This window comes from Heteronotia binoei, chromosome 7 (genome assembly GCF_032191835.1).
Source record: "Heteronotia binoei isolate CCM8104 ecotype False Entrance Well chromosome 7, APGP_CSIRO_Hbin_v1, whole genome shotgun sequence".
Lineage (NCBI taxonomy): Eukaryota > Metazoa > Chordata > Lepidosauria > Squamata > Gekkonidae > Heteronotia > Heteronotia binoei.
The window spans coordinates 58,444,669-58,471,799 of NC_083229.1; the positions used below are offsets into that span (position 1 = coordinate 58,444,669).

The following is a 27,131-nucleotide window of genomic DNA, read 5'->3' on the forward strand; positions in this document are numbered from 1 at the left end:
GCAGTACTGCTGTCCAAGCTCTCTGCTCATGACCTGAGTTTGATCCCGGTGGAAACTGGGTTCAGGTAGCCTCTCAAGGTTGACTCAGCCTTCCATCTTTCCAACGTCAATAAAATGAGTACCCAGCTTGTAGATGACTGGAGAAGGCAATGGCAAACCACCCCGTAAAAAGTCTGCTGTGAAAACATAATGATTTGACATCACCCCAGAGTCGGAAATGACTGGTGCTTGCCCAGTGGACTACCTTTACCTTTAGTAAGTGATCACAAATGACCCTTAAACATTCTTCTGTTAAAATCTATGCATTGAAATACTTAGACTTGATTGAAAGACGAAGGACTTTATGAACCTCAACACTGATAGTAAAGGTAATCCATGCAGGTGACGATCATCTCAATATGAAAACCTAATTTTGTCTTTATTTTTAAAGCATTTTTGTGTGTTTTTGTTTGTGTGTGGGGGGGGGGCTAGTACATTTTTTAGAGAGGTGGCTTGTATCACCTGCCTCTGCCTCCTGGCCTTGATATTCCTTGGAGGGTCTCCCATCCAAATACTTGCCAGGGTTGACCCTGCTTAGCTTCCTAGATCTGACAAAATTGGGCTTGCCTGGGCTATCCAGGTCAGGGCTAAAACCTAATCTTGTCATGTAAGAGTAATGAAGATGCCCCACTCTGCTGTGGAAGGTTGCTGGGTAGCCATTGGCCAGCCAGACCCCTAACCTACCTTACAGGGTTGCTGTGAGTATAAAATAGAGGAGAGGAGAATAATGTAAACTACTTTGGATCTCTGCTGGGAAGAAAGGCAGGGTGTACAAATATGTAAATAAAATTAAAGCTATTTAGTAATTTATCTTGAGATAGAATTAATGTATAAAAGTAACATATCCAAATCAGCTTCTATTGAAGTGGAGGGAAAGAGATTTTTAAAAAGAGTTTATATCTTGGTGGCAGTAGAACAGTATTAAATCACTTACTTGAGTGTTCTGTTCAAAATATGGTGCTCCGTAATTTGAAACCCCTTATAAAAATGACACATGAATCTGGGAAAAAAAAGATCCAGCTTAAACTTTCATGGGTAGGCAGAACTGCTATGACAAAAATGAACGTTTCTCCCAAATTTCTGTTCTAGTTTCCTATCATTCCCTTTCCTGTTTTTAACTAGTGATTTAATAAAATATAAGTTGTGTGTAAGAAGTTTATTTAGAGTTATAATTAGCCTCATTTCAAATCCAAAATCATAAAGATACCCCCTCCCACAAAACCTGTCAGCTCCACCCCAGTGGATCTTTGGCTGTCGTTCATAAAAGCAAACAGGATCATACTGGTGTCATTGGGTAGTTCTAATTTAAGCTTGCTAAATCTATAGCCATGGTTGACCTGAGAATGGGAAAGTTTTGATATGTAAATAAAAAGCCACCTGTGCAGAATATTGGGCCTTTTATATGGGATTCTTAGAACTCATTTAGCATAGTGGTTAGAGTGTTGAACTGTGATCTGGGACACCAAGATTTGATTCCCTGCTTTGCCATGTAAACTTGCTGGGTGATGTTGGCCACTCGCCCCCAGTCTAACTTATCTCACAGGGTTGTTTTGAGAATAAAATGTGAACTGCTTTGGGTCCCTACTGGGGAGAAGGGTGGGGTATAAATGAAATAAAATAATAATTAATTTTATTATTCAAGGAAGTAAGCTAGAAAATTTATCTAGGACTGGGGCTGATCCAAACAGCTTTTCCAACTCCATGTTGCCCAGTTCCCCTCCTCATGACATGTGGTTTTTATCTATCTAGAGCAGGAGTGTCCAACTCATTTGTTATGAGGACTGGATCTGACATAAGTGAGACCTTGTTGGGCCAAGGCATGTCGGGCCGGGCCATGTGTGTACCTATTTAAGATTAGGTAGCAGAGATAAAAAAACTTAAAACATGCCTAAAACATTAGCACTCATTGGTCTTAAAGATTCTTTCTTTGTATTTCTCCTGTGGGATCCAGGGAACTGGGCAAAGAAAGCTCTGGCTCTTTCCCACCCTCCCCAGGGGACACGAGGAGGAGGAGCCTCAGTCAATAGACGAAAGAGGCTTGGCTCAGTAGCTCTGCTGTGCAATTGAGAGAACCTGGCAAAACAAGCTATTCCTTCCCTTTCCCCTCCCCAAGGGAGGAACCTCAGCCAATGGAGAAAATAGAGGTTTTGCTCTGTAGCTCCTGTGCAGTTGAGCAAGCTTCATTCCATACCTGTGATGCAGAAGGAAGCAAGAGAGAGGGAGAAGGAAGCAGATGACAACCAGTTGCTCGGGGGCCTGATTTGGCCCCCGAACTGCATGTTTGACACCCCTGATCTCGAGTCTTATTCGGATCCAGGAATAAAGGGCTGGTTATAGATTAAATTACAGTGCTGTGAATAACATCCCTAAAATTAGGGTAGAATTGCCTGAAGGTGATATTTGCTGCCACCTGATAACTAACAAGTTGCTAATTGCAATCCTTAAACCTTTAATACCAGTCTGTCTTCATGCCTCTGTTTTGGTGGCTTGTGGCCCTGGATACAGTGGTGGCTCCATTATATTATAATGTTGCATAGATGTACTGGTAGCAGTGTAACATTTCAGAGGGACCATGAAGATCGTTACTGTTTTTAAGCAAGTACTTTAGTTATTGTCTTTCTTAATATTGCAAAGCACTAAGTGAATGCATCTGGGTTCTTTAATTGTTTTATTTAGTTTCGTTAGGAAGTAATTTATGGGTTGTAAAGGTCAATGTTTAAAGCTTTTCTTTTAATACTTAGTAGTCTATGATGTCTCTCTTTCAGAATAATTTAAAATACTGCTGGGGATTTGTGTTACCTAGTACTTTAAGATATTAAGTAAGAAATTAATGAAAGCATGATATTCAATTACTTAGCTGGAAGCACATTTTTTCCAAGCTGGTCTACTTTGACCAGAGGGTCAACTAGCTGAACGGCATCCAACGCTGCATTTCAATTTATTACTTGCCTAAAACGATCAGTACTATTAAAACTATTAAAAGGTTAAAACGGATAAAAGGAAGTACTTCTTCACCCAAAGGGTGATTAACATGTGGAATTCACTGCCACAGGAGGTGGCGGCGGCCACAAGTATAGCCACCTTCAAGAGGGGTTTAGATAAAAATATGGAGCACAGGTCCATCAGTGGCTATTAGCCACAGTGTATGTGTGTGGTGGCGGCCACAAGTATAGCCACCTTCAAGAGGGGTTTAGATAAAAATATGGAGCACAGGTCCATCAGTGGCTATTAGCCACAGTGTATGTGTGTATATAAAATTTTTTGCCACTGTGTGACACAGACTGTTGGACTTGATGGGCCGTTGGCCTGATCCAACATGGCTTCTCTTATGTTCTTCTTATGTTCTTATTAATATGTATTTAATTGCATCTCCCTATACATGCCCTTCTGTGTCTTGTTACCCTCCTGTTTTAATTTTGAGTGATTTTTAATTGTTTGCAATTTTGGAAATTTAATTATTTACTCTAACTAGAAAAGTTAGGATGGATTGTGTCTGTTCTTTAAAAAGTTGCTGTGAGGGTAGAATGTGGTGACTTCCTGGAAGATGAGGCTGAATCTGGAACTTCCAGAGAATTTGCTCCTCAAGGAATCTTTAATAGAAAGCCTGGAGATATTTTTGCATCTTCCACATTGGGGGTTGGATCCAGCCTAATTTTTCCAGTGGCAAAATGGAACTTTCCTGCTTTTTCCCTTCCACTGGAGCCTACTGATCTCCATGGAATGCTGCTCCTGAGGAGTGACATGAGGGGGAAGGTGTAGGTAGAAATTGTCAGTTTAGTTTGAATTCCAACCCCAAGAGTTTATTTAACAAAATAAATAGCATTGTTAAATATTTTTAAAGTTGATCGGCAAACTGTCCTGATTTCTCGGAGTTATTTGCTGGGACTCTACATAGGAGGAGAAATATGAGAAACAGAAATGCTTAACGAGACATTTGGTAAGATTCTTGTTGTTCTTGTGAGAGAGTCACATATGCAGTGTGAGCACTGGGAAGGGCTACTGATGAAGTCTGAGCTTAAGGAATGGAATGAAGTACTCGTACCAATGGAAGCTTATCTTATTTTTAATGGAACTAATGAAGCTTATTGTTGCTGCTGTTCTCTTCCTGCACTGTCAAAGAGAACTATTTTACCCCCAACTGCTGGTGGTGGTGGCGGTAGAAAATGCTGCGAAGTTGTAGCTGACCTATGACCACTCTGTAGGGTTTACAGGGCAAGAAACCAATAGAGTGGTTTGCCATTGCTTGCCTTTGTGTAGCATCCAAGTAGTAACCAGAGCTGACTCAGTTTAGCTTCCAAGATCTGACAAGATTGGGCTAGCCTGGGCCATCTAGGTCAAAGTCTTGACTGCTGGTGGTGTGCTTAATGCAGCCCTCAAATATAACTGCTTTGGGGGTCTGTCTGAACTCCACTGTAGAATTAGTAAAGTACCGTTGTGTTCCAGTGATGGCTAAGTGTCTTTGCCTCAGCTTTGGTTTCTCATTGCTCATCTTCTAAGCCAGGGGTGTTGAACATGCAGCCGCTGAGCAACTGACTGTCATCTGCCTTCTGTCTCCCTGTCTCTTGCTTCCTTCTGTATAACAGCTTGCTTTGCCAGGCTTGCACAATCACACAGGAGCTACAGAACAAAACCTCTATTTTCTCCATTGGCTGAGGCTGCTCCCTTGGGAAGGAAGGGGAGGAAGGGATAGCTTGCTTTGCTAGGCTCTCTCAATTTGCACAGCAGAGCTACTGAATCCAAGCCTATCTTCTTTTTATTGGCTGAGGTTCCTCCCCCTCCTGGTCCCCTGGGGAAGGAAGGAAAGAGCCAGAGCTTCCTTTGCCCAGGTGTTTGTGTCCTTTATAAAGTTTATATCTCTGCTACCTAATCACTAGAAAAGACAACAATGCTAGGAAAAGTTGAAGGCAGTTGGAAGAGAGAGATGGATTGACTCAATAAAAGAAATCATGGCCTACAGTTTACAAGACCTGAGCAAGGCTGTTAATGATAAAAACCATTTTTGAGGAGAGGGGGTCATTAATTCTGACTAGAGTTGCCAGTCTCTGGGAGGATCTGGAGATCTGGAATTACAACTGCTTTCCAGACTACAGAGATCAGCTCCCCTGGAGAAAATGGATGCTTTGGAGCCTGAACTCTGTGACATTACATTCCTGCTGAGGTCCCTTCCCTTCAAGACTTCACCTCTAAATTTCCAGGAACTTCCCAATCCAGAGTTGGTAACCCAAGTTGTGACTCAACAGTGTGATTGCAAAGGTGGTAATTAACTTTATCAAACTTTGCTCCTAAAACGGAAGCTTAATGTTTGCTTTTATATTAGTCCTTTTCACACTACCCCCAAAGAGAGGATATCCTAGGAAATATTACTTACTTTTGCTCATTCAGTTGTGTTCAACTTTTGGCAATTCTATGGGCTAGCTCTCTCCATATTCTCCAATATTGTACTGTTTCTTTGAGTTGTTCCATGCTCAGGCTTTTATGGTGTCGACTTTTATGGTGTCTAACCACCATGTTCTTTAGTGGCCTGGTTTCCTTTAGTTATTAACCAAGTCAAGTGTAATTGCTTTTCTAGTGAGTTCTTCCACATGACATGGCCAAAATAAGTCAGTTGCAGTTTTGTGATCCTTCCTTCCTATGGCATGTCTGGTTTTATGTGCTCCAGTACTTGCTTGTTTATTTCCTTTGCTGTCCAAGGAATGCGTAGGAGCCTTCTCCAGCACTGCAGCTCAAATGAATTGATTTTCCTCCTCTTGCTTCTTCATGCTCCAGCTTTCACAGCCATACGTTGCTGTGGGGACACAATAGTATAGACTAATCTGCATTTGACCACTAGACTGATGTCCTTGTGCTTCTATATTCGATTCACGCTCATCATTTCTATGCGACTCAGCATGATTTGACGTTTTATTTCTGGACTGCATTGGCCACTTTGGTTGATCAGTGATTCTAAGAAAGTGAATTCTCCTAGGAAATATGTTTTCCCTTAAAGAAATATGCCCTTATAGAATGAGCAAACATGTCATATGGAATGCTTTCAAATAAGTTATTTGTAGAGGTTTCATACAAGAGAATTGAGAGAAGAGCAAGAAGACAAACGATTTATCAAAGAATTCAAACAAAAGTCTAGGTTGGCAACATTCTGATTTCTTCAAGAAGAAACAACTTTAGGAAGAATTAGAAACATCACATAGAGAAACTTATGGATTACTAAATCAAATGTAATCCTGATGTCTTGCTACTATGGAGAAGATGTCTCTGAAAAGGCAACATTGCCATCTAGTGACCATAGTGTGACGTGTCCACCAACGTAATCTGAGAATATACCTCAAATTTTTGCAGTTTAAGATTTGTCGGGGGTGGGGTGACACCAAAATTGATAACAATTATTACCTTGCTTCCTACAATTATCAGAAGATATAGAAAAAATATTACTATGGAAGAAAATGTTAAAAATCTGGGAAAAAATGAAAAAAGAAAGGAATTGACAGGTTTCCCTGGCAGAAACAATGATATAATCTTTTTGGAAAGAAGTTTAGACAGTCAACATTAGATATGTTTAATGTTATTTGATAGCATGGTGTCATTCCAGAATTGTGGAAAGCTGTTTAAGATTCTAACAGTACCATTGCTAATTAGGGTTTTCTAATCAACTGGGAATTCTATTCCTAATCCTGGTTCTAAATTGGGGTGCAAACATTTTAACATCCATTTTACTAATAGATTATCTGGTTCTTTGGATAATAGATTTGTCTTAACTGAGGACAAATACATTAAAATATTCAGAGCATTCACTCTTGGATTCCATCTCCTGATGCATGCACCTTTCTTCCACCAACTAGAGTATTTTGTTCTTCCAGGAGCCAAGAAGGAAGGGACTCTGGTGCTCCAAAATTTCAGAGCAGTTGGATTAGTACAAATTAAATATCATGTTTTGACTGTGGAGCTTTGACCTGAATGGTGAAGGTGCCAGGTGTTTTCGCACTGGTTCCAGTGTTTACCAATAATATTATGGAGCTATATTTGCAAAGATGGCAGGCCACTTTTGGATTGTGTATGGACATGCAACAATTCATGGAACTATTCTAATCAGTCTTAATTTATAAACAAGTTTTCAAAATGATATAATCTGCATCAGCTGGTTATAGGTACATCCCAACTTCCAACCACTGGCTGAGGTGCTGTCCTCATCTTGGAACAAACTCACACAAAAATTTTTGTGCTGGTACAAGGACTTGGATGATAGCCAAAGACTGATGTGGTCAAGTGAAAATAGCTCCGAGGGGCTCGGATCAAATTAAGGGCTGTACATTCATTACAGTGAAGGGCTTCATCTTGGACCATATGACTCCTAGGCTGGTTGAAGTTGCACTAGAGCTCTCATTTCAGGCACTGATTCCAGACCTTGGGGAGAGGGTAGTGAGTGTGATGTTAGCATGAAAGGGTGGGAATGCAGGTTGGCTGCGCCTGGCAGCAAGATATGAAGACAATATAAAGGAGATGAGAATGAGGAAAGTAGATGGCAAGAAGGACTGAGGAATATCCTATCACACAGCCTGTGCTCAAGAGGGATGGGACTTAAAATGGACGGGACTTAAGACTAAAGAAGCAGTAAAGTCAAGGAGACAGAAAAATTCAGTTTTGTCTTGTATTTGAGATTGTCTGCTAGCTAACCACATCAGTGATTGTTCTTCAGGAGAGGTCTTGCTGCTATAGAATGTACTAAATAAATTTGTCTAAAATTTAAAAAAGGAGAGGTCTTTCTCATCTGTTGATTTTTATTTTGAAGAGTCTTTCGTGGGGGAAAGAATTGTGTAGTTTAAAAGAACAATCTCTGGGTATGATGGGCGCTGATGTGCCGTGGGACTTGGAAAGGACAAGAAGACTGAATTGGGGCAGCAGAGAGATGGTGACTGTGGCATCTATTAAATGTGACACTTGGACATTGTCCAAATGATGTTAGAAATGCAGCAATCTTTCATGCAAATTGCAAAGCTATGAAGGCTCTTGTGTGATATGCAGTCCCTTCCTGACAACCTGCCGGAATTAGAAGCAATAGATTGTTCAAGATGCTTTTTTTTTAAAGGGGGCAGCAGGTTGTAATGTGATGTTAGTATATGTGAAAGAGGCCAGACTGGTAGTATTGCAGGCCTGTGGAAAAACAGCAGGAATAGCAATTGGTTTTTGTTGTCCGCTGCCCCCTTGCCAAAATTCTTTGTGTGATGGCAGCTATCCTGAGGAGAAAAATATGTTTTTGTCTCTAGGAACCTCTGTTGTCAACTGATGCACACTTTTATTGCTTAGAAAGTTGTTTTCTATAAACTTCCCAGCAATTATTGTAAATTCCAGTGTGTTACAAGGGAAAACTCATTTACTTATTTGCCATCTAAAGAGCTAGTTGCCTACATTCTGCTTCTGTCACGCTGAGTGGCCAAGAAAGAGAATCCAGGATGGAATAATGCCAGTAAGATCAGGCTTGTTCTGAGTTGTTGTCATTAGGTTTAGACCCTACTCTAATTGTGCCATATCATTTGTTAACTAAATGGTTTTACCCCTAACACATGTCCAGTCTCTGGGGTTCCCAGGTGGTGTGCCTTTGTACTCTTGATGTGCACATGCATATACACATCACTATGCCAGTGTGATGCAAACAACAAATCAGCTGCTAGGAGTTTAGTCTGGTGGCAGTAATCTGTTTGGGCTGTGGTCCTAGAAGAGACTATTATCAGGAAGGCTTGAAAACCATGAAGTGGAACAAAGACCTTTGCCCCCATCTCCAAGTACAAGAATTGTGGTTAATTTAAAATATTCTGAGTATGTGTCCCTCAAATGAGGGAAGCTGTGTTGTGGATAGGGAAGTATAGAAAGCAAAAGCAAAATCTTTGTGTGTTGAAAGGTTGCTCTTATGTTCAGGATAACTCTTATATCATGAGAATGCTTGCCTTGAGTCCCCTAGAACAGGATGTCCTATGCATTTATTATAAGGCGAAATTATGTTCTTGAGAAGTTACCGTAAGTTCTCCAAAGGCAGGCTTAAATGGACAATTTTCACATTGGGGTGGGGGAGTAAGCAGCAGGATTTCACAGCAATCTGTATTGGAACTGGTTGTATCTGCCTTGTCTGTAAATGCTCTGGAACTGCTGAGTGACCCAGCTTTCCTGTTCAGGATGCTGAGGGCCAGAAAAGGTTGTGATGAACTCCAGGAGGAACTCCCTACATTGAACAAATGGCCAACTATGTGGCAAATGAGGTTCAATGTGAGTAAGTGGGAAGAAAAGCATATGGGGGCAAGAAGTCCTAACATTACTTAAACATTGATGGGGTTGAAGTGGTAGTAGCTTGTTATTAAAGTGATATTAAAGGCAAATTCTATACTCAAGACTGGAAATAAAATGGGTAGTCTTGATCTTAAGGTGTAGCTGTATTTGGAATACTTGTTTAAAGAAAGATACCATAAAGCAGTGGTACTGACTAGGGATGTGCAAAAAAAAAAATTCAGCATTACACGGATTCGGAAGTATACGGGGGAAAAAAATTCGGAATCCCCGTATACTGCTGAATACCGCATTTGGAATAGCCGCATATACGGTAGATGCGCGGCTATTTCCGAATATATGGCCCTATTATACCCTATGGGCCATTGAAATCAATGGCAAATAGGGTATATTTGAAGCCGCCTGGAGGGGAGGGGGTTTGAAGGAGAGCCCCCAAATTTGCAGGGGACTCTCCCCTCCAACCCCCCCAAGTCCCAAAAAGATTGGGCCAGGGGATCCCAGTCCAGGGGTACCCAAAGAGGGTGCCCCTATTCCATCATTATACCCTATGGGCCATTGACATCAATGGCAACATAGGGCATAATTAGAGGCTACTGGGGGGGGCAGGGGGTTTGAGGCAGACCTGGCTGCAGCAAACCCAGATGCCAGCTCTCCAGCCCTGCCCCAAACAACACGGGGAGAGCTGGCCAACCACAACAAGCCTGCTGGTTCTGGGTCTCTCACCCAGGTGCCAGCTTCCCTGCCACAGAACACACAATCTACTCTATAAAAACAAGAAAGTGACCCAGCCCACACTCACCCTCGCCAACCCCCACACCAACCAGAGGTAATTTAAAAAAACCAAAACAAAACCAGCAGAATCACAAAAGGCCAAGTGTTAAAAAAGTGGCCTTTTCACCAACAAGAAAGCTCCGGCCAAATAAGTCAACAACACCCCCACCCCCAGTCCCCCACCCCCAAACCAGGAAAAGGGACAACAGGAAAAAAGGCCAAGTAACTCAAGTGTTTAAAAAGTGGCCTTTCACTAATAAGAAAACTCAGGCCAAATCAGTCAACAACAACACCCCCACCCCTAAAACCAGAACCAGGAAAAGGGGGACAAAAGTGGCCTTTTAAACAATGAAAATTAGGCCAAACAGCACCCCCCCCAATAACCTGAAGATAAAAGTAACAGCAGCAGCACAACACAGCAGCAACAAATCAAACACTGAATACTTTTAAAACAGTAAAAAAACTAACCTTTTAACAATACAGGAACTTTGCCAACCCCCCCCCCAAAAAAAAAAAAACAAAAACAAAACCCAACCCCTTCACCCTAACCCCAAGAAATCCAAGCCACCCAAATCAGGAGAAGTAAAAGGACACTGCACTTTTAAAAGTCCTCTCACTAAATTAAGATATGGGCAAATTAGCAACCCCCCCCCCCACCCCAGGCCCCCACCCCCAGCAGAACCTAACCCCAACCCCAAATAGGCTACCCACCCAGTACTCACCCACCCAAATCTGGGCAAGTAAAGGGACTCTAGTCCTTTTACCAACAAAAATTAAAACAAGAACCCCAAAACTGTCTTACCTTGTCTTCTCTACTCCAGGGAAGTCTGGTAAGGCTGAGTGAGAGAGCAGCAGGCAGCAGCTGAAGCCAAGGGCCAGCCAGCAGCAGCACAATCTCTCTCACACTACCAACCCACATACACCAACACAGCAATGGAGGAGTCCAGCCAGGAAGACTCCTTAAAAAGGTTCTCTGGCCCTATAGAGAGCAATTTCAAAAAATAGCACTGCTCTTTGATTGGCCAGACAACAGTGCTTACTTGGATACCCACCAAGTAAGCAAAAGATCAAAATAACAACAATGTAGCTGATGGCTGGGCCATCAGCTACACAACAGCCCTGCAAAGCATGCATTTGCAATGCATTTTGCAAATGCATGCTTTGGATTGGCTGCTGGGGCTCCTCTTCCCCCTCCCCCCCTCCCTGATCCCAGGGAGGCTATGGGAGAGGCGGGAAGAGGCCACTAAAGGCGGGAAAGTAGGCAAGCAGCTCCACTGAGGCTGCAGAAGCTACTTTCCCGCCTTTTCCATTGACAGCCGTATACTTCCGAATAGCTATTCGGCAGTATATGGCGAGCTGTATTCGGCTGCCGCATAATAGGCGGCAATGGGAATCGGCTACGGCCAATTCCGTATACAGCCGAATCAGTGTTTGGCCGAATCGAATGCACACCCCTAGTACTGACCCTATGGATCATGAAAAGCCACATTCGCAAATCCTGAAGAGGCACATGAGGTACTGTATGTCTTGTGCATTACTCCAGACATGCACAATCATATAAGTTTCCCACCAGGTTCAGGTCAGCAGTCAGCATCCAGCCTAGAGTTTGTCCATAACTAGACTTTGTTCATAGTTGTGCAAAGCACAATTAGTTATGAGATCTAGAAATTTAGTCTTTTGTCAAAACCAGATTTTACACAGTCAGTATAAGGGTACTTGAAGTTGCCCATTAGTCAGATATATTTATCTTGGTCACCTCATTAATTCCTTTTTCACTCAAGATTATCATCAGAGTACAACCACAGCTAACTTTTGGGCTTGATATCTCTACCTGGGTTCAGTTAGCCGGCTCAAGGTTTACTCAGCCTTCCATCCTTCTGAGGTCAGTAAAATGAGTACCCAGCTTGCTGGGGATAATGTGTAGATGACTGGGAAAGGCAATGGCAAACCACCGTTTTCACAGTCTGCTGTGAAAACGGTGATGCGATGTCAACCCAGAGTTGGAAACAACTGGTGCTTGCACAGGGCACTACCTTTACCTTTTTAGTGATTACTTGAGGGGAATATTCCTCTTACATTTGGACCTTCTTTAACTCACTGCTGCTTTTGACATACATTCCTTATAACCCTTTCTTAGAGTTGATATCCAGGGGCAACTGTACCCTGTTGATTTCTCTGAGTTCCATTCCACCAGCTTCTGAAATGGCCACATGTTTTTTGTCTAGTACCATGCCCTCCAACTCTGCCATCTTGACTCAGAGGTGTCTAATATCTATGTATCTAAGTGCTCCTATGTATGGATGGAGAGTGAAGCCATGGATAGATGAGGCAGGTCTTTCCACAGACCTGAGAAAAGCCCTGGGTGTGCAGAAAAATATAAATTTTAAACAACATGGGTGAGGATTAAAAAAAACAATATGATGGAAGCAGTGTCTGTAGCTTTAAGAAATGAATGCCATCAGTGGCCAGTATTGCCAGCCTCTCAGCCCTGCTTTTTGTCAGTAAAAGGCAGGAGGATGGAGGAGGGCCCCTTTCAGAGCTGTTTTGGGCTTTGGAGGTGGCCATTGGTACTAGGCTCAGCAGCACTAGCTGGACAATTTACTTCCATGCAGATTGCATTATTGATCCAGGCCTGATTGCTTGCTTATGTTCAATAGCAAGCCACTTCATGGAAGCTAGTGTGATGTAGTGGTTAGAGTTTCAGGCTAGGATCTGGGAGACACAGGTTTGAATGCCCATACTGTCATTGAAGCTCACTGAGTGACCTTGGGCAGTCGTACATTCTCAGCCTAAACATACCTCACAGAGTTCGTTTTGAGGATAAATTGGAGGAAAGGAGAATGTTTTGGGGTCCTTACTGTGGAGAAAGATGGGTATAAATGAAATATACGTAGCTGAAAATGGGGAGCTAGTAAAGGTGCATCGGTAGGAAGAAAAAAGGGAAGTATGGGAAGAGGGATTGTCAGCAGGAGGCAAAGTAGTAATGTGGAGGGAAGATACAGGGGAAAGTAAGGTGCCCTCCCACAAGTATTTGCAGGTTCCCCACCATGCAGCTGAGTCTAGCAGCTGGACCCCTGTGGAATTTTCCTAGGGATAGGCTGTTGGAGAAGAGAAGGTTTAGGACAGGGTGGTAGAGGTAGATAAGGCTAGGTTGGCTGGTGGATGAGGAGGAGAAAAGGAAGCAGGAAAAGGGGAGAGACTGGGGTGACTTTCAGGAAAGGGAATGAAGTTATAGTGAGGGAGAGGAAAATGAGATGTCTCCTGCAAGTCCCTGTGGGTTCCCTGCTTGTTAATATATAAACTACTTTACCTGGTTTTCTTCTGGCATTTAGCTGTTCTCAATTACAAAATCAAATTTGGTGTGTTTGAGAGTGGGATGTGTGCAATCTCTGCATAAAATGGAATATGCTATCACTTTTCTATTAAGCAAATATTGGATAAATTTATCGAATTACTTTAGTTCTAGCTTTCATTCCCAATTTCATCTAAAAAGCAGCACTTCTGTTAGAAACTTCTGAATATCTTGTTTTGTTGGTTTCATGCATTTTCATCTGTCTTTGCGGAGAAAACTGCAAAGGTAAACCCATACAATTTTCAATCTGCTTTGCTTAGGACTACGACACCAGGGGAGACTAAACTGTTAGCTTCAGAAATCTATGACATTCTTCAATCTTCCAGTGTGTCAGATGTGGACAATGTCAATGAGATGAATTCTCGCCGCCGGAAAGCTCAGTTTTTCCTGGGAAGTACAAATAAACGCGCTAAAACCGTTGTTTTGCACATAGATGGCCTTGATGATTCGGTAAGGAATTCTCTGGTATTTTTGACCTGCTACTTGCACTGGAGAGGAATGGCTCTTTATTTTGCATGTTTTCAATTTGCATGTCTCAAGAAGATTACTGAGAAGACTGTGTAATAGTGATGCTGTGTATTAAATACTAAAATATTGGCTGTGATCCCTACTAGATTTCCATGGACACAGGAGGTGATTTTTGCCAATCCTCACCACATGAGACTTCCAGTTTTCCACTTAAGCTGTGCCGTATCCTCCAAGAGCATTATTTTGGGATTTGTTTTGGGATGCGTGGGAAGGAAGAATTGGTAAAAATTGTCCCCCCCCCGCATCCATTAAAATCTAGGTGAAATCCAAGCCAGTGAATATGATTAAAATATAAATTGTGTTACAAGTTCAGAGAAGGTGTCTTCCCTGAGTATTGGTTTGAGGGCTTTGGACTGGACCAAGTTTGTGGCAGATTTTGGATCGTGAACCAGTTTGTGCCCATCTCTACTTAGTGTATTTCATATTGCAGCTGAAATAGTTATTTAGCTTTAGCCAAGTGATCAGACCAAAAATTATTCCTTTCCTTTTACAGATAAAAGGTGTTCAGAATAACTCTCTTTGCAGTTCAGTCCTAAGGAAATGCTGTGTTTCTTAGACTCTCTCCACACCTCCTTCCCCGGACATCTTGTGTCATTGTTTGAGATTTCTTTTGCTATTGGCTAACCATTGTGATAATGAGGTCTCAGTGGAGTCTTTATGCAATGTCAGAATAACTTCTAAAATGTATTCTCTATTCCCCTGTAGATGACACCCCAGGGCCATGTTTGCCTTTTTATGGCTGCCAAGCAGCATGTAAGGCCGTTGGAGCATGCTCTCCACACATGCCTGGAGGTCTCTGCATTTTCTGTTTTGTAGCCATTTTAAATGATCCAACTTGATCTGCTGTGGCTTACATTTTTGCTAAGTTAGCCAGTTAGAGTCCAGTCTGTATAGATCTAATCTTCTCCAGTGAAGTTGGCTGTTGTTAATTGGATGCATAATGTGCACCACTCTTCAATTATCTCTACCCCCCCCCCCCCCCGCTTTACCCCTTTTTCTTAACCTAGTTTTAACAGGGAAAAGCTATTGGAACTGATTGTTTCCTGACCTGGTAGCTCATTTGTTTGCCCATCACTGTCTCTAAAGCTTTTCTAAAAGCCAGAAAAATGCTGCCTATTTCTTTTTTGCCTGCCAGTTTAAGTACTCATTACACTGTGAATGGTCTGCGGTCAGCACATCTCAACGCAGTCTGTATACTTTCCTGAACAGAGCTAATGCAGAGCCTTTCAATTTCATTCCTTCATGTGTCATGGTAAAGATGTTTGTTTCTAGTTGCTAATGTAAAGGAAGATGTGAAAACCCTTATTTAATTCAGAGAGTGAGAGCAAGCATACTAATAAACTTGTGCAAGAATGTGGAGGGCAAACACATTGGCTTGGATGCAGCCAGGCTTCACTCAGTTTCCCCTCATTCCTACTCCTTATTCAGGCCTCTGCTGTACATCTCCTCTTGTTCATGCTGGTCCCATGATTCCTGCCATAGCCTTTTTGATGGTCAGAAGGGAATTTCTCCTTCCCTTTTCACCAGTAGGCAGTCTGATTGAATCCAACCCATTAAAGGGCTTAATAACATTTCTTTTCCTAGTGCTGAAGAATGATTCATGCTAGCGTTGCATTTCTTTAAACTGCTAAGTTGAACAAAATACAATGGCTTGGATCCAGTTATACACAAGCACTGGACTTAGATGGACTTAGTGCAGTTCCACTTGTGCAACACCTAAGGTTCTCCATATATATTATAGTGCCCCAGAATTGGTTGTATGAGGGCTGTCATGAATTCTTCTTGTGCAACACTTAATGTTCTCCACTGTATATATTATAGTGTTCCAAAATTGTTTGTGTGAGGTCTTGCATGAGTGGAAATGCAAGTAGGGATATAACAAGTCTGATTTAATGCAAGTGGCTACAGGAGTCTTTCTTTTATTTCTGGCAGTACAAGAGCTTGAGCACAAGCTGAAAATGTTCATTAATCACTTTGACTTTCAACTATAAGCACTGTGTTAGCAGTCAGCACTTGAAGGAATTCTGCTATAAGCAAATACAGACAAAAGAAAGTGGAATACTGAAACAGAATGTCTTATTTTGTGTTTCACAGTAATAATAGTGGAAGTTTTTCCTTTGAATTAACTCCTTTTGAAAGCTTTCTGTATACTTGGCAATGTAGTTCAATGGACAGCTGCTTTTTGCTGTTACCTGTAAAACACTTTCATTTGCTTATCATGGCAAGGATCAGACACTATCACATATGCCAACTTCCACTTCATATTCACATATGCCCCTTACTCATAGGCAAACATGTTAGAATCTGCTGCTTTCATTTTCTGAACATTTAGGAAGTCCCATTTGAAGAATGACATGAGAGGAGTTCCAGAAGCATGGGGGATTGTTGTCATTTGGCAGCTTAGTCTTGACTCTATCCTATAGTTTGACATAAAAACATGCTCACTTTGAGGGTGACTGTGAGAGAGGTCTTGGGTTGGTTACTTCTGCCTCTTCTCACGATAAATTTCAGGTTTGGTCACTAACCTGAGTATGGAGATGTGTGTAGGATTCAAAATGCAGGCGAAACCAACCAGTGGATGACCTCAGAGACCAACTACATCTCAAAATACAATATGATTTGCTGCTCCTGAACTCTAGTGTAGTATGTTTCAGATTTGCCTTGACATGCTGATGCTGCATAACACAGAAGCCCTGGCTAATGCCATGCCATCATTGTGCCAGCTCTTAGAGGCAGCTTATTGCTATGTTGCTGCCTTTTAAACACTGTAAACACATTAAAGTCATGCTGGGGTAATGCTGAGCAGGTACAAGCTAGTATGGGTCAATGCGGCATTGTTGCACAGTAGGCACTGTCGCTTGCTTTAAGCATAATATTGGTGGGTGTTTTTGTGAGCAGACATTTCCTTTGAAATCAGAGTTCAGTTTGTGCAGTGTGGTGATGTCCGTGAGCTGCCACAGATGAGGTAGCTAAAGGATACAACAGCTGCTTTGATGCATTCAGTCAGTATGGATGCAAGGTGTCTGATAAATAGCAACTTAAACACTAACTGCTCATCAATGAGCATTTGAGTCAGTCAGAACTTAACCACAGGGGACTGTTTAGCTGATCATACGGAGAAAGGCAGTCTTTGCTTTTCAGCACTTTCCTCTCATTATTCACAGTTGATTCCTTCCTGGTTTATCTTCAGAATGTAAGTAGAAATGATGTCTTTTAAAAAAACCCAGCTATTTTGTTTACTTTTTAAAATATGCCATTCTGCTTGTGTGTTGTGGTACTTTCTTCCTTGAATATGTTGTCTTGCATATAAAGCAATCTCCCCAGTTATTTGTGTATCCTTATTTTTAGTCTCGGCGAAACCTGTGTGAAGAGGCCTTGTTGAAAATTAAAGGGGTTATTAGCTTTACTTTTCAAATGGCAGTTCAAAGATGCGTAGTTCGAATCAGATCAGACTTAAAAGCAGAGGTGAGTGGGTACTAGTGGTCGGCTTTCACTTTCTTGGGTGTTGGGACCTTGCTTTTACTTTCTGCTTCTCTCTCTTTCTATGCAGGCATTGGCAACAGCAATAGCATCAACCAAAGTTATGAAAGCCCAGCAAGTTGTGAAAGATGAAAGTGGAGAAGAGGTGAGAGACCCATTGGAGGTTAAGAGCATGCTTTTGGTAGAATTGAGAATAAAGTAAAAACAGTCATCAAGGAATGTAGAAATTCAGTGGCTGCATGCAAGATACTCCATGCAGACAGGGGCTTTACCCATCTCTTCTGTGAACCCTGGAAATGCAATGCCATTATGTAATAAGTAGTGATGTGAGCTTGCACACACAAGTAATCTCCTAGGAAGCCTTTGCACTTGTGTTTCTATGCCAGTTGGGTGGCAAGCCTAAAGGCTTCAAAACTATGCTCAGCATAGGTTTAGCATTTTAGAACTGGGTATTCCAGAATAAAAGGTAGGAAAACTGTGCTGTGGGTTTCAGGGAACCCAGATACAAAATATATTGTGCCTTAATTGCTCTGTGCTAAGCATCTGCTGTTATACATACTTCTACATACTACTTCTGCATGTAGTCTTCTGAGTTAGTTAGTTATATTATCTAGTAACTACTGGGACAGTGTCTTTAATTACACAGGTAATTAGACCTTGGTCCAAAAAGCCCTACAGCATACGCATTATCTTACTTCAAATGTTGGGAACATGAACTGAAAAGTTAAAATTGATAAGTTAATTTAAAACATTATACATTTGCTTCCTTTCATATGATAGCCTGAACATATGAGATTAAATGTCTGTTTGCTCAGAAGTCCTGTGTGTTAAATGTGCCTACCACCTAAATAAGGTCCTTCTCAGACTGCCTATGTAGTCCATTTTAGAAACTGGTTACTAATGAATTTTTTCTGTCATCTCTGACAGATATGTTTTAGTAACTGGCTGCTAGCGGAAGTTCACCTGTTCACACAAACCCACTCGCCTCCCATTGGCAAAGCGTGGCTGAGCTGTTGTTGACATAAACTGCTTTCTTCTGTTTTCAGATCTTTTGTTGTGCTTCTGAATCACTGTAGTGTGCTGTGTAAAATGCCCATAGCTCTTCCTGCAATGCAACTCCCCCCCCCCACCCCTCCACAAAGGAGATGGGTAAACTTGCACTGCTTCCAAGTTTCCTTGTTGTGCTCATGGCTTGGATTTGTAAAGGCAGCTCGAAGCAGCAGGAGTCCACCCACTTTCTGGGACTTGGATAAGGCATTTGAAGAGACCTTTCTTGGGAGCCTGTCTACCCTCCACTCAGCACTCCCCCACATCTACCATCCTTCTTGTCCAGCACAATTGTGGTGGGGATTGGCTGTCTCTGCTGCTCTGTCTCCATGGCTGACTTGCCCTCCAAACTGCCAGTTACAGTTTCTTCACATGGTTGGAAAATTAGGCAAAGAGAATATGGGGGAGAGTGTTTGCAGAGCAGGTCGCTGCATGGAAAATGCACCTGACTCGTCCTCCCTTTTTTTGCTTCTTTCTGATCCTTGAGACCCCCTTGCCTCCCCTCAGTGCATGCACAGCCTGGCCAAACCAGCTAACCATTGCACAACTTTTAACACTAGATTGCACTCAGAATTGCAGGCTGCGAACAGCATTCCCTTCCATTTTTTTTTGCTAAGGCAGTGGCAGGAGCAGCAAGCTCAGACACCAACTCAAATACCTGTCTGGAAATGGTGCACACCAAAAAAAGACAAGAGTGTAAGAGATGAATCAAGGACTCTGTTTCACCTGCTGTTTCCTTTCCCCTAACCTACACGCAACTGGAGGAGGAAAATACCCTTATTGCAAGCGTGTGAGATACTTCATAAAAACCTCTTTTGCTGTTCCTACTGCATTGCTGTCCAAGCTTCTAATTAGACCTTGGTCCAAAAAGAGCTTTTCTCTTGATTTCACTCTAAATCTAAAATTATATTCAAAAGGCATGGGGGAGTGGAAGGATGGATGTTTGTGTATTGAATACTTGCTTCAAATAGGGGGCTGTTAATCAGTTCTGAGCATCTCTGTGGAGTCAAGGCATTTCAATGGTGCTGCTGTTGCACTGAAGTGAGATCTTAGTTGAGCACTATATCATTCAACTTAGAACATTTTTAAAATAACACAACTGCAGAAGGTTGCACCAGGAGAAAAAGGGCAATGGGGGAGTGGCATTGTTGGAAATCAGAGATTTACGCTGTAGGAAACCCCCATCCCTGTATCACTTTACTTGATCATGGGTCCATAACTAATAACATCTGGAATAGATGGGCAGTCTGCAAAGGCTATATGGATAGGATTTCTACATTACTATTGAACTCTAAAACATGCTTAAATATCCTTTAAATTGGCCTTGTGTTAGTGGCATACTCAGTGGCATGCTTTGGCCGCAAGGCCAAAATCATGACTTTACAAACCAGGCAATAAATACATTGTTGCTTCCTATTCCCATTAAACAGTTGCTGATTCCATTCCAAGATACTCCTGTAGAAGTGGAGCAGAATACAGACCTCCCAGAATATTTGCCAGAAGATGAAAGCCCTTCAAAAGAGCAGGACAAAGCTGTGTCCCGTGTCGGATCACACCCGGAAGGTGCCGCCAACTGGTTGAGCACAGCAGCAAACTTTCTCTCCAGGTCCTTTTACTGGTGACTTGGAACTGAAGCGGAAGGACTGCACAAACCAACACAGGGCCAGTTTTCATTTGGTCTGGTGAACTGCCAAGTGCAATTTGCAATAAGTTACCACAAAAAGATTTTAGACTACACAAACATGCTGTTTGACATTTTATTGGACGGTGGGCCTTACAGGCCAGTCAGAAGAATGGAGGCTTCAGGTGATGGCTTGTTCATTTTTCCTACCCTGTCACTGTTGTCATACATGTTTTATTGCCTCACATTTTAATATGGGTCCATTATTAACCAAACATTTTGAGTGTAAAAAGCTTTAAGTTAAAAATTGTTGCTAAGCCACACAGAGAGCCCACTCAGCACAAATCTCAGGACAGCTCTGCAAGGAAATTATTACTTCTAAGTCTGCATGGTTTGAAATGCCTTTTTTTTTTTGCCTTATTTCTGATTATGTATTTCCTCTGGAAAACCATTCTAGAGAAAACCCTCTGTTTGCCATTTATCTTTTCCTTCAGCTTTTTCAAAGCCACTGTTTTTATATTCTGCTTATTGCGTTGCGATGGAAATGCTTCAGACTTGAACTTGATAGCCCGTAAATGTATTTCAGAAAAAAAAATCAGCCTGTAACCACTCAAGTAATCTGAACTCAGTAAAAAGGAATTCAGATGGAAATCTCTATGTGTATCTCTATACAGTAAATATGCTGTAAGAAAATGCTTGGAATGATGATTGTGACTTTGTAAATATGACTGGATACCATGGATTGTAGTTTAAGTTGGTTAACAAGCTCTGTTTTCAAAAGTTGTAATTCTATTCAGGCGGTGCCTTGTTACCGATTTTTGTCTGTGGCAGAAAGTGTGATGTTGGCCTTACTCACTGATCAAAAACCCATTTTCAATTAGGTAATCTGATGACTGATAAAATGGTGTGTGTGTGTGTGTGGGGGGGAGATGGCATGCCTAACATGCCTCAGTGCCACTGTTGATACACTTTTACCACCATAAAATTTTGCTGTTTGCTGGAAATCCTATATTTTTCCTGTTGCCTTTGAAGGGTGCTTTTTATAATGCACCATGGTGGGTAATGGTCTCGTGATCACAGGCATGATCTATGGGGCAATGGGAATGCTGGTGGTGGAACTAAAACCCAGCCAATGCAAGATGTCCAAGGAAGGATGAACATCTTGTCAAAGATGAAACTTTTTATAAAAATGCACTAACCTAGTCTAGACAGATGAAACCAAACCAATGCCTGAACAGGAAGCTTTCCACCTTCTTGTGCTGTGGATAATATAAAAGTTCAAAGTCACCTGGATCTTCACATTTTGTCTCTACAAAGCTTCCCTAAAGGATACTACAGGTAAAGTTCCGCTAGACAAACATACAAGTAGGTTTTACTGAGATTTCATGTGTTCTAGAAAACCCCTAGCTGCTGACCTTATCATGCTTCTTTTTGTGGTACAATCTACAATATTGGCTATGTCAGTAATTTGACTATATTGAGACAAAGATTGGCTCCTGAAGGTCTAAGCCTTGCACATCAGCAGAGATTAGTCTGTAGAAACTGTTATGTTATTTTTAACAAGCGTGCAAGAAAAACAACCGCAACCAACAATAGAATTTCACTCAAAATTTGGTGTCCTTTTGAGATAAAGAGCTTACTTTCAGATTAGATTATTTTGTTTCTATTTTTTTAATGTAACTAGTCTAGTTTGACGTTTACACGCACAGAATACAGGCTTCCGAAGGCATGTATTGCATTAAACATGTATTACTAAGCATATTGCTGTCTAGAATGTTACAGTACCAAACGTGTTTGCAAGACCCTCCATTGTATTGCCATGGGTACAATGTTTACTTTTTTGTTTTAACATCTGTCTTTGCGTTTTGCAGTGCCGCATATCCACATATTAAACAATACACCCCTTTGGATATTAATGGTTCAGTACGAGTAGGAATTAAAATTTGTGCTTTGAATTTGTAGGTATGCTTTTGGTTTTGTTTTTGGTTGGTATTATAGCTCTTCTAGTTACAGTATCTGTAAGAGCTTTTGAATACTGTAAAATAAAAGTGTAATATAACTAATCCTTTGCAGGGATTTTTTCTTTAAAGCATGTGCTGTTTGCTGTTTTAAGTTTATATGGTTCATTTTGGTGTCTGCTCATAATAAGCCAAACGAGACATTTTCTGGCTGTAGCAGCATGAAGAGTCTAAGTCACAGCCTGCTTTTTAAAATTTGGTCATTTGTGTAGACGACAACTCCTCCTCTTCCTCTTTTTCCTCCAATTTTTTTTATGGAAGTTCTCATGGCCATGCAGGCAAACCTCAAAACTTGGAACTTTGTTAGCAGGAAGGGAATCTGTGAGTTGTAGCTTATGGTGAGAAAGCTTCCATAACTCTGCAGTCCTAGTTTTGGGCTCCTTGCACACTTTTTTCTAATGAAGTAATATGGCATTTGCTGCTGTCTTTTCCCAAAAGCTGTTCTGAGCTAGTGGCTAGGGAGTTGGGTATTGCTCCCTCTTATCAATGTTGTGACTTATAAATGACTTAAATGTGCTTATACTAGCATGAGCAGCAGCATTAGCATGCTTTGTATCTCTGTCAGCCTTTTTGGCAGAAAGGAGAGTGATTTCATGATCAAATAATTCTCTGCACCATTCTTTGACACTAGAAGTCCCTTGTGTGGAAGTCTATTGCCAGGAGGACTCCCACAAAAGCTCAGTTTCAAATATAGAATGAAAACATCAAAATAGCCAATAAGATTATTAGCCTAATACAATATCTTGTATTACATAACAAATGTTATGTTTATAGTGACAGAACTATAACATGAACATGAATATTGGCAAAACCATGTATTTCTACAGTAATCCAATGAGGTAGAAAAAGAGCTTTAATGATACTCCATTTTTCTGGGGGTCAGTATTCTTATGATTCTCCTTGTATCTCCTACTGCAGTGTAGATTGTTATCTGAATTGTGGAGCTGTTATTTAATATTGCACAATAGTTGCATCGTTGTTGAGTTACAGAAGCAAACAATATGGATCAATAGCTATCCGCACAGAAGCTAAAACAGCTTTTACTAACTCTATTTCCAGAATTGTTTATCATTTTAAAAGGAGTGGAAGAGGAAAGAGATGTCTCTTGTTTTGTGAAGCTGTGATGAAGACTTGTTCAAATTAAACCCTTAATTTTGAGAGGGCTTTGCCTTAGGGTTTATTTTCAACAAGATGGTGGACCCTCATAAAAGGAGTAGTAATGGAGCCTGTGAATTGTGATTTAGTAGCCACCAGCAGCCAGTCCTCCTCAGTTGAGTGGTGGGTCTGGATTCTAAGCTGTGCCAGCAGGATCAAGGTAGAGGAAAGCTGTTTTCCCTCTTCTCTTGGCAACCTCCTTTGCTCTTCAGATTAGTGCCCCTGTGGGTCCTGAAGGAACAGCATGTGATACAAATTTGGGAGGTTATAGCAGGAACTGGCAAGAATCTCCTCTCTGCAAACAAACATGCTGAACGTCAGAGGAGCTGGATCTCTGCTAGTGGTGTGACACCTTTGGATCAAAGCTGTGACTTCCGGGAAGGCTTGTGTCCCAGCCTTTTGAAAGAAATGAGTTATTTTCTTCCTTAATTTGGAGGGGAAGCCTCTGTTTAACTGTGAATAAATCTGTACCTTCTGGCCATTCTGTCCCCCACGCTGTAGAGTAATGCTAATGCACGTTATCTTGACATAATACAATGTTTTTAGTGACTTGCTTGTATGTGGCTATTAATGCATCATGCATCATGCTATTGTGGGCTCAATCTGACTAGCTAACTGAGGAGCTTCCCAAACCCATCTCTTCTAGAGCAAAGCTGCTGCTTTCTCTTAGCAAAGTTCCTTTTGCTGGAGGAGACTCGTTGCTTGGCAGAAAGAAGTAATAGGCTGTCATAGTCATGCAGTTTTTCAGGGGAGGGAGGAGACCAGTCAACATAATTCTGTGAATAGTGTTGGAGATGCCCATAGCTTTGGACAGGATTTGCCCAACAGGAGGCACTCTAAGAAGCACATGTGCTGCCGTTTTGGAAGTGTTCCCTTGCTTTTTCACTTTGCTTCCTCTCAAGATCATCAGAGGTAGTGAGAACCCCCAAGATCAGCATGGTTTTGGGAAAAAAATAGCAAAAGCATGGAAGGCACCCAAACAATCATAGAGCAATTTCACCTAGCCACTTCTGGGTCTTCTTTTCTATATCTCTCCCCCCCAACCCCCCCCCCCCCCCCAAAAAAAAACCCCCTGGATCTTATTTTCTCTTTGTATGTGTTTGATCATATGAAAATGATTTCATAGTAGGAGTCACAAATAAACTGATCGGGGCAAAGTTATCACTTGAGTGCTCCAGATAAACTTTTGATGTTCGAATACAACTGCAAATTCTTCAAAATATAGGTATAATAGGTTGACAGATTTGGGACTTTGTATGTTCTCCAGTGGTCCCAGGAGTGGGCCAGTCCTCACTCTTGGGATCATAGCGCCTCCTCTTAACAAACTTTGATCCGAAGGGGAGGTGCTTGATCCTCAGAAGTCAGTTTTGTTTAGCCCTGCAATCGAAGCAGGACGTGCTTCTAGAACCCCCTTGTGGCTCTTGACCCGTAAAAAAAAAAAAAAAAGAAGAAAATCAACACACAGCAAGAAGGATCAGGTTACCTGGGTTCAATGGCCTGGAAGCTCCCAGCACGGGAGGAAAACAGTGCCGCTGTGTTTTTTCGAGGGAGGATTTTTTCCCTCCCGCGTTCTGGCAGAGTGCTTCAGTAGCCTCAGGCAGAGGCACATGCACGTGCTGTTCTTCCCTCCTCTGATTCCCGCCCGACGGACGTTCTGAAGGCAGGCGATCGCTCTTCTTCTCTTGCTCCCAGCAAAGGCACTCCAGCAACCCCGGGGGTCTAGGGAACGGCAGCTAAGAAAAACAAGGAGAGAGAGAGAGGGACAAATTAACAGGGAGAGGACCCGTGCTTGACACGCAGCCCTCCCAGAGCGCCGACGACAGAGCCTTCGGCGCGATTGTCTTCCTGGCGGCGGTGAGCCCTGCATCCTAAGAGGGAGGGAATCCTAAGAGGAAGGATTTGTCTGGGGGACTGCAGGGACCAGAGGGGGTCTACAGACCTAGCCCTGAAGCCCCTTTTTCCAGATATTATAATAATAATAATAATAATAATAATAATAATAATAATAATATTTTATTTATACCCTGCCCTCCCCGCCGAGGCAGGCTCAGGGCGGCTTACAGAGTGTGGCAAAAGCCATGTTAAACAATAAAACAATTATACATTTCTATACCATTTAAAATTTACCATTAAATTTACATAATATACAAGTCTAAAATCAATCTAAAATAAAATATAAGCAGGCAGGATGCTGAGAGCCTTTCAGGATTCAGCTGCATGCCCAGCATCCCCCCCTCTCCTTTTCCCCTTGTATACCTGGGCTCAGGAGAATGGCCCTTTTTTGGTATGGCATTGGTTAATTTTTGGAAAAGGGAAAGGAATTAAGACTAGTGCTATGCTAGTGGGGGGGGGAGGGGACATCCTCTGTTTGGAGGGGCTGTTTTCTTTTGGTGGGAATGGAAGCCATTTTCTCTGTGCTTCTTGTGTTTACAGGGCCATTCACTCTAAGATGGCCGCCCAAGGGATTCCCCAGAGATTCCCCAAGGGAGCCATAATGGAGGAGGGCACTTGTGACTTGGAGTTGGCTGACTCACCAGCACAGGAAGAGGGGGCAGAAGATCACCAGGCTGATGTCTCAGTAGATGAGGCTAAATCTAATCTTTTTTCTTGGATTCAAGAACTGGTCAGAAAAGAGGTTCAGGCAGCTTCTGCGACCCCCCCCCCCTCAAGAGAGCACGCAAACTCAAACACAGAGAAGCAGATAAGGAAGAGGAAAATTTCTCTCCCTGACCTCTAAAGCGTAGCAGGTCAGAGTTACATTCCTTTCCATCTGATCAGGAGGAAGAGGACTCTGATTTGTCTGAAGGCTCTTCATCCCCAGACACCGGAGAACTGTCTGAGGAAGAGGAGGGGGCATCCTCTACTCATTCCAAACTTTTTCCAGCGTGTATTCATGCCTTCTTCCAAAGGTGATTAGGACACTTCAGATCCAGTACACTCCCAAAAACAAGGAGGAGGAAGATGCAGAGTTTCCTTTGCCAATGGAAGATATCATCCCTAAATCGGGTTCCAAACCCTTGCAGGTCCCATTGCCCTCTGGTTTTTTCTCCATAATCAGGTCGGAGTGGGAACATCTAGCCAAGCCAAAGACAGTTTCGTCAAATTTCTCTAAGTTCTTTTCATTCATCCCAGAGGTGACCAAGAGGCTGAAGTTACCAGTGGTAGATGACCTGGTCAATAGTCTGGCCTCCAATTCCATGCTCCCAATGGATGTGGATGGGATGCCAAGGGATCCGACGGACAAGCGTATAGAGCAAGCTTTACATCGGGATTTTGAAGCCTCGTCTAATTCTTTGAAGGTGTTGGCCACCACATCTTCTGTCTCAGGGCATGCTGCATCATCCGCGACCAGAAATGCTGCAGCTCACTGCTTGGAGATTGAGCGGCAGCAGTTGACCCATCTGGGTTATTCTACTCCTGTAATAGACACAATGTTGTCTTCCAGAAAGACTTCCACCAATAGAAGCTATAATATCACTTGGCAGGTTTTTCATGCTTGGTGTGAGAAGAGGGGGGAAGACCCTTTACGGGTTTCGGTCCCCTTTATCTTATCCTTTCTACAAGAAGGGCTTGAAAAAGGTCTCAGCACCAGTACCCTGCGCAGACAGGTAGCAGCTATAGCAGCAGTTAGAGGGTCAAGGAAGGGCAAGTCTATCTCTACACACCCACATATCAGAAGGTTCCTAAAAGGGGTTGCTTTGGTTAATCCACCGCAGGTTCATAGGTTCCCCTCTTGGAATCTGAACATGGTGCTGAAGGACACTGTGGCAAGCCCTTTGAGCCCATGGCATCATGTAGCCTTAAGTTGCTGACATTCAAGGTGGCGTTCTTAGTGGGCATCACCTCGGCG

General features: G+C 42.3%; 1 protein-coding gene across 3 annotated transcripts in view; it reads left to right on the forward strand.

Moving 5' to 3' along the window:
* ARMC1 (armadillo repeat containing 1) overlaps positions 1-22,171 on the forward strand; it is a 31,634-nt gene extending 9,463 nt beyond the window's left edge. For all 3 annotated transcript variants that reach the window (XM_060243687.1, XM_060243688.1, XM_060243689.1), the window contains exons 4-7: positions 13,693-13,882; positions 17,309-17,425; positions 17,511-17,585; positions 19,918-22,171. In XM_060243687.1, coding sequence (XP_060099670.1) covers positions 13,693-13,882; positions 17,309-17,425; positions 17,511-17,585; positions 19,918-20,109 — 574 coding nt within the window. In that variant the 3' untranslated portion in view covers positions 20,110-22,171. The remainder of the gene's footprint in view (positions 1-13,692; positions 13,883-17,308; positions 17,426-17,510; positions 17,586-19,917) is intronic.
* Positions 22,172-27,131: the final 4,960 nt, after the last annotated feature.